Below are 8,694 nucleotides of genomic sequence, written 5' to 3' on the forward strand. Positions count from 1 at the left end.
GTCTCCTGAACAATTTTTAAGAGGTAAGAAATAGAGAGAAAAATAAGAGGGTCATATGTGGATAGGAGAGAGATAGACGATAAGGAAGTACAATAAAAAGTGTTCCTAACAAGGTCTCAACTAAATATAGACGATAATGTTCGAACACTCAACCTTGGCTAATTATCACTTATGTTCTAATCTTGCACACAAATAAATTAATACCATATTTCAAAAGTATTGAAAACACATACAAATTATTAAATGTCTTCTTTTAAAAAATTAATAATTACAACCACAATAATAGCAACCTGGGGCATAGCGCTGGCCACACACTAGTGTCTTGATCATTAATACAAGTACTATATTTCCTCCTGCCGACAGCTATGCGGGCAACTCCCGACCTCCCCCAACCTCGGCCAGCGACGTCCAGCCTCCCCCGCCCCCACCTTCTCTCTTTCCCCCACCCCACCGCAGTCCCTCCCAATTCCCCCTTTACTCTCTCAGACGTAAAAAATCTCAGCGCTTCCATTCTCTCTCCTCCTCCATTATCGGCGAGGAAGGGAGAAGGAGCTTGATTACCGGCAAAATCGAAGGCGATGATGGAAGGAGGAGCGAATTGAGCGGAGGAGAGAGAAAGATTGGAGAGGAAGAGGAAACTAGAGTTTGCAGAAGCTAGAATTGGGGGGGGGGGGATGGAGTTTGTTGCTTAGAGAAAGAGAAGAGATGGGGCGAGAAAGGTTGTACTAGGCCGACCGGGGGTGGGGGAGGCCGGCGACGCCCGTTTAGACGCCAACATGGGGAGGGGCTGCTGCATGTTGGTGGCTAGGTAAGGTGAGGGAAGGATTTTGGTTTTATTTTGTAGAAAATTATTTGATAATTAAATTATATATATATTAAAAAAAATTATAAAAAAAATTAAAAAAACAAAAAAAAAAAAAAGCTAACTATAGTTAAAGATTTTTATTAAAATAACACTTCTCGGTTATCAATGGTAATTAATAACAAAGGTTACCAAAAAAAAATTGAAATTTTTGCAATTTACCGAAGATAATGAAAAACTTGAGTGTTACCAAAGAGATTTCCCAAACATTAATCTATATTTGCACATTGAATCATTCCTCTCAAGTATTGCTCTCCATTGTGCATTAATAAAGTTTCAAATCTAAACCAAAATCAATTAGACATTAGCCGAAAAAATGCTAGCTAAAAAGGAGGTAATCAACCATCCCTATATACATTCAATGACCCAAGCGATACGACTAAAACAAGTTTTTGAAGATCAAATGAAAGCTAAAAGTATAAGGTGTCACTTGTATTACACGAGCAAAAAATTATTAATGTATACAGAGTATACAACAATTATTTCGTTGTTGTTTCTTAAATCAAAATCTATAAATCATTTAACCTTATAAATGTAAAGCTATCCTAAGAGATGAGCTCGAGCTTAAAAAAGCCTTCTATGTGAATAATTGAATATACAGCCACCAAACAATGATATACCCATTGGTGGTAATGCAAGCATAGAGATCAAGAAAACACCCTGACATCTCCTTTGCTCTTTTGCTTGTTTTAGCAAATTATCTGATGATACATGATACACGCAGCAATTTTTTGCTGTTTAATCAATCCTTTCAAGGTTATATAGCACCATTCTTTCAAGAGCTACACGATATGCGCTATCAGGAAGGCATTGAAGGCTCTGCAGAGCAATATCAGCCTTTTCTAGAGCTAATTCCCGAGCCCTCTCAATACCACCACAACTCTTAACAAGTTCAATGGCTTCATCTAGTGAGCCAGTCTCAGAGAATTCAGACTCAATAATCTCTCTCAGTTTAGGTTCTTTTTCCAAAGCAAAAATTACTGGAGCAGTCAAATTTCCTTTTGCTAAATCTGCACCTGCAGGCTTTCCCAGCTGCTCAGCAGACTGCGTAAAATCCAAAATGTCATCGACAATCTGGAAGGATAGACCAAGATTCCTGCCGTATTCATACATACTTTCACAGACATTCCGATCAACCTCACTGAATATGGCTGATCCCTTTGTACTAGCAGCAAGCAACGAGGCGGTTTTATAGTAGCTCTTGATCAAGTAGTCCTCCAGTTGTACATCACAATCAAATAGGCTAGATGCCTGCTTTATTTCCCCACTGGCAAAATCTTTAATCACCTGCCAAATCACGAGGATTAAATGTACAATTAGGAAATGCATCACCATACAAATTATTCTTGATAATTTTGTCATTTTCATTAGTACACCAATCAACTCCACTTGTTGGAAAAATTGAGCAAATGCGTGCTTTTTATCTCTTAAAGTGCAAACAAAAAAGAAGTTTCTAGAACATTAGTGAATGGACATAGAAAATCATAAGTTAATGTCATCATCATAGTCATCTCACAAGATAATCCTCTTTTTATCCAAATTTGATATATCTCTTCTTCGAGCCTCATTTCCGGTAGTTCCTCACCTTTAAGGAAATGAAGAAGGGTGAACTTCATTTCCGGTTAGCCATTATGGTCATGAACACAAAAAATTATTACACAAGCCACTGGCTAATCTATGATAATTATAGGTCCACTACAGCTCACACAACTCGGCAGCGACAAATCAAGCTAGGAGTAGAGCTACTTTGTCTGCTCACATGACAATAGTTACTATGCTTATTCTATAACAAATGTTCAATAAGTGCTATTGCAATGAATTACAGATATACCTGACTGATAAGCTTTATTACTTCCAAGTTTTCAAGGTTTGCAAGGTACCATGATGACTGTGCGAACATGAAGTCCCCAGCCAGGACAGCCACTCTAGTGCCATAACGTTGATGAACAGTTTCCTTACCTGCAAAGGCATCATAATTCCTTTTCAGACTAAGCGTAAGAAAATTGATAAAGACACAGAAGCTATAATATGTATTTCAGAGCGAATTTCTGTTCAGGTTCACTTAAAATCAGCAAATATTCTTCATTATCAAGAGATTAAACACCACTCTTTCTATTCTTCTTCCGCTAAGGATTAAAGAAAATAACATTAAGCTATAACCACACAAAAACTCCTGCTCCTCTAAAAATGAAAACTAGAAAATTGCAGATCTGCAGTTGAGTTGGAAAGGGAAGGAGAAGAAAAAATGATACATAATTTGAAAGGTAGTCAAGACCCATGGAAATGTTGCAGCAGGCTCACAATTAAATCAAGCCCTAGTATAATTTGAATAAATGTATTAGATCAACAAATGATTATGATGTTAGATAATCAGCAATAGGGAACTGTATACAAATAAGCATTGGTCTTTCATGTAGCTTCTCATCTATAAAGGTTGCGAACATATATATGCATGAGTCATGAGACAAACTTGCAAGCACCACAGCCATGCAAAGGTTAATTATTAAGAACGACATATCTAAATTACATGATTATCAGCATGAAAAGTCTCTTAAGCAAAACCAATAAAATAAACTATAACAGTTTATGCCTTAAGTATCTAAAATCCTATGGCATCAAAGAGCCATTCAACAAATACAAACCTTACCTCTTCTCAAGTTACTCTCATCAATGACATCATCGTGTATCAAACTTGCAGTATGTATCATTTCAATGATTTCTGCCAAACGGCGATGCTTTATTGTAAGTTCCCTGGATAGTCATAAATAGGTGATAAGTGAAGAGGTTAAGAATCATATTCTGAAAGAAGCAAACATGTGACAGCACTGACATACTTTAAACCAGCTAATTGTGCTGTAGCTCTTGAGACAAGGAAAACTAAAGCTGGTCTCATCCTCTTCCCCCCAGCACTAAAAATCTGCTCTGCAGCTGACATCAGCAGTGGGTTTTCTGCACCAACAATCTAAAGCTAAACCAACATTAGATGCAGGCATTGGATCTAACAAAGCTAGGACATGGACATTATGTATACAATATGATCCCACAGACATCTAATAAGAAACGCACATATTATTTTTTTTTTATTTTTTTTTTAAAAAAAAAAATATATATATAATATAGAAATAAATTATCAAGATTCATCCACAAGGAGAATGTAAATGCCCACAGTTTCACAAGCCTTAATAATCAAATTTCTAACTTTGCAGCTCAGTTGCTCATATAGGTGAAAATACTTGAAAAGAATGAACCATATAGAGTAGCTACACATCTCATTCATACAGTTAGAAGAAATGTGAATATGCTACAAGATCCCACATGACTATATTTTTCATTACACATAAAGCACAAAACACGGTCAAGGGGGAGTGTGTGGATACTGTTAAAGTCAAAACGTGTCAACTAAAAAAAAAAAAAAAAAACGGAAGCAGTAATATTTATTAATAGGAAAATCCAGTTTTATCCTCAAAAATGGCCAAAATCCAGCAATACACCCCCACCCTATATAGATGAACCATAAAGCATAAAGCCCCCTCAGTCTTATGATGGAAGTGGCTGCAGTAGAGGAAAATTGGGAATATACACTTATATCTCTAGCTATGTTTGCAGCCATCTTATTAGCAGAAAAGGTGAACCAACATATTTGATATTCCATAAAGTACAAGTATCCTAACCTAACGAACTGATAACTTTTAGGAAAGAGTATCAAAGGAGGTCCACAAACTACCGCTTATTTAACAACGAAGAAAATTACAACCCAGCACGGTCATGCTAATGTGAATTTCAGAAATAAGTGCAATGTGAGAAGAGGTCCTGTTAAGCTCATAAGAGTTCTCTAAAAAAAAGTGCAATGTGATGAAATTCTAAGAATTTAAAGCGGTCAATATACACTGATCTATCGTGCAGAAAAAACTCATATGTATACAGAATTATCAGTCATCCATCCAAAAAATATGAGAAAGAGTTTCCCTTATAACTCGATCTCATGTGATGTTTCATGGGCTACAGTGCGATTTCAACACTCCACATCACATGGATCCATTTCAATTTGGCCTAAAGAAAATATCAAAGCCATTACAGGTCCCAACCATAGGCCAAACTCTAATACCATGTTAAATATGAGCTTAGGCCACATTCACCATAAAGAGACAGAGTCCACTTCACAATCTTAAAGAATGTTCCATCTTGAAAACCATTTGGCAACAGAATGAGTAGCCCTTTAGACTTATGAAGTGTTTAATTCTCTCGTCATTACATGATACTCACACGTGCTGTTTGGGAAGGCAATGCTTCAACAAACAACTTTATCTTCAGATCAGTTACACTTACACCTGCTTTGGTATTGAGGCTCCTTCCCCACCCACCCCCACCCCCACCCCACACACACACACACAGAGACAAACAAAAAAAAATAAATAAATAAAAATAAAAAAAAAAAAAAAATCCTTATCATATTGAAATATACCTACATAATCTGCCTTTAATATTCAAGATAGTAAGAATTCCAAATGTCATTATCACCATTCACCAAAATCCAATTGTGATTTTTTCTCCTCAACACCACCTGTAATAAAACAATGTGTTGCTATTTATGCCTATTTCCTTCTAAAAATTAAGACCAACAAAGCTACCACCATTAAACTGTTACTAGTCTATAAAACCACAGGTCTTCAAATTTGAACAGGATTAACTAGGTGATGATTTCTAGTCACCAGTATCCACTATGCTTTTATTTTATCTAATAGAGGGAGAAATTAGAAACATCACAAAGCTCATCAAAGTTGCACTAGGTTTGGAAGATAAGAGGCAATACATGACTCATAATGCTTGATAGTTGCCCCATGAATAAATAAGCTATAAATGCTAGAAGGGAAGGATTTGAATCAAAGACTTTCATTCCTAAGCAAAGGAGGGGGATGGGGTGTGGTGGGAGTGGGAGTGGTGAAAAGAAGCCGGACAAAAGGTCACCACAATTGTTTTAGGAACACTAAATTGTACAAGCTCACTGTTGCTAAAGAGTGTGTAGCCACACCAATGGAGCAGATACTACCTTCAACAACTTTGACGATAACCCCTTGACGACATTGAACAAATTACGAGCAACTAACTATCCTAGCCTCGCTATACAATTTGATAAAACATGGCTTGATATTCTACTTGGATAAGAATTCATCCGAACATACTCTTCCTAGCCTCACTTTACAATCTAATAAGTCCCAACTTTGCACAAAACTTAGATAACAATCCTTCATCCAAGCATGCTCATTCTAACTACTTTGCACAATCATTTTCAAAGCATTAGTAAGACTCAAATCAGTTTGCTTTTGTAGTCTTGAATTCATGAAAGCTTAATTTAAATAGTTGCTAATGAATTTACAATCAATGCAGGAAAAATCAATCCAATTTTATGCTTATTAATAGCTAATAGCCTAATACCATCTTGTTGTATCTTCCTCACAATACTTATTTACTCAATCCACTGCTAAGCAAGTATTATACAATGAACCAAAGAAAATGATCTACTGTAACAAACATAATAATAGACAGAACAATACTTACAGCTTGCAGATTCTTGTTCAAAGTCAAGAGATCATCAGCAACCACTTCAAAAAGATTAGCAATCGAAATCGGGTCACTAGACTCCTTCCTTACATTCAAAACAGGCAAAGGATCATCACTAACCCCTATTAAACATCCAAATTCACAAACAAGCATAAGATATTTGTCCTCGAAATCAAAAACCAATGTTAAAACAGAACACAATAATTTGTCCATACCATTAAGTAAAGTCTCAGGTGTCTTGGTAGAGTACACCCTACACTTGGGACTACCAGAACGAAAACAAAACAATTTTCGCGCTCCATAACCTTTTCTTATGTTCTTCCTACTTCCATTACCCTTTACATTATTACTTTTTGCAAACAAACGATCAGAAGAAGCATTAGATGAACAACAACAAGCAATAGAATTAAACCTCATTCTACCAAAATCAACATTTTGGCAACTCATTGACATCATTTTGATTTTTGAGCAATACCCAGAAATCGAAATCAGTAAAATTTCAATTTCTAACCAAAACCCACCTCAGAAAGTTGCTGACTTGATCATTTAACAAGAACCCACATGAAAAAATGGGATGAAATTTGAAATAAATTGTCACAAATTATGTGATTAAGTGAAGTAGAAATAAAAGAGAAAAGTTTTTATTTATTTATTCTGTTTTTTTGTATGGTGGAAAGAAAGAATTGAAATGAGTGTTGCTGGAGTAGTTTAGTAGCAGAAGTTGGTAACGAATGATAAACAAGAAATTGAGTGGCGGAAATATGCCCACACATGTTCATTAATTTGCGTATGTGAGGACATTTCTTCGTACCTCTTTATTGACATTCATTCAAGAGACAGCCGTGTGTAAGTTGTAAGAGACTAAGGTATGGGAGTAGAGACAATTAAAGAGTAAATTGGGATATAAGAATATCTCTTTTTTCGTTTTTATTACTTCTTCCGTTTTTTTAATATCGCATCACTTACCTAATTACCCTTGCTTTTTAACCTAATGTACCCTTGCTTTTTAACCTTTACTTTTATTTTGTGCATACAATCACATGGGCAACTTGGTATTTCTACCTTTCTCTCTCATCCTTTTTTCCACTACCAAAAAATTTGTGCCAAACCCTTACGAAGCAATAATAAAATAACGGAGGAAGTATGATTAATTAACTATGTAAGGCTCTGTTTGATTCACCTTAATTTTGCTGAACTTAAATTATTTTTACTGAACTGAACTTATTTTTACTGAACTGGACTTAATTTTACTGAACTGAAATTATTTTTACTGAACTTAAATTATTATAACTGATTTTCTATTATAATTCTTCTTTAAGAAAATTGAATTTTACTGAACTGAACTTATTTTCACTGAATTGAAATTATTTTTACTGAACTGAAATTAATTTTACTGAACTGAACTTATTTTTACTGAACTGAAATTATTTTACTTAATATTATTTTTTTTAAGGTGAAGAGAACAGGGCCTAATTAGTCAATAAGTAGATAGTAATCCAAACTATTCCCAATTTTCTATCTATACTAAAAGGCGTTTCTAACAACGTCTACGTGTCACGTAAACTCGCCTCATTACACGTCACCCATGTAACTACTCATAACGCCACATGGCTCTCCCTTCCATTTGTCTTCATTTTATGTCATTCACTTATAATAATAATTAAAAAAAAAATGCTCACCACAAGATTTGAACTTACAACCTCTAATTCTACAAATAAGAGTCTTACCACCAGGGGCAGACTCACCTTTAGTCATGCTGGGTCCCGTGACACACTATTAATTTGAAAAAAAAAAACAAAAAAAAAATTAAAGAAATGAATAGGCTAAGGGTCTGTTCTCATAGACTGAACTCAGCTAAACTGAAATGAATTGAACTGAATTGAACTTAAATGAGCTGAACTAAACTTAACTGAACTGGAATGAATATTTTATAAGAGAAGGAAATTAGGAGTTGAACTGAACTAAGCTGGGCTGAACCGAATTGAACTGAAAATAAATGTATGAGAACAGGCCCTAAGTCAGAGTGTCCGACTACTATAGTACTACTCCTTAGACCTGGCAATCCTGCCCGACCCGAATGACCCGACCCGTAACCCAAAAGTTGACCCAAAATCATTGACCCGAAAATGACCCGAACCCGAACTAACCCGACCTGACCTGAAATAGAGTTGACCCGAACATGACCCGATGACCCGAAGTGACCTGACCTGAATGACCTGACCTGAAATTGACACGAAACCCGAACTTGACCCGACCCGAAATGACCCAAAACC

General features: G+C 35.7%; 1 protein-coding gene across 1 annotated transcript; it reads right to left on the reverse strand.

The window, feature by feature from the left end:
• Positions 1-1,266: 1,266 nt before the first annotated feature.
• On the reverse strand, positions 1,267-7,212 carry LOC145629167 (solanesyl diphosphate synthase 2, chloroplastic-like). The gene is made up of 6 exons (XM_081681704.1): positions 6,637-7,212; positions 6,419-6,543; positions 3,697-3,824; positions 3,505-3,613; positions 2,694-2,816; positions 1,267-2,149 (listed from the first exon to the last, which is right to left on the reverse strand). The coding sequence occupies exons 1-6, from the start codon at positions 6,875-6,877 to the stop codon at positions 1,601-1,603; spliced, it is 1,275 nt and encodes a 424-aa protein (XP_081537830.1). The 5' UTR covers positions 6,878-7,212; the 3' UTR covers positions 1,267-1,600.
• Between the last annotated feature and the right edge of the window lie 1,482 nt (positions 7,213-8,694).

This window comes from Chenopodium album, chromosome 4 (assembly GCF_948465745.1).
Source record: "Chenopodium album chromosome 4, dcCheAlbu1.1, whole genome shotgun sequence".
Taxonomy (NCBI): Eukaryota; Viridiplantae; Streptophyta; class Magnoliopsida; order Caryophyllales; family Amaranthaceae; genus Chenopodium; species Chenopodium album.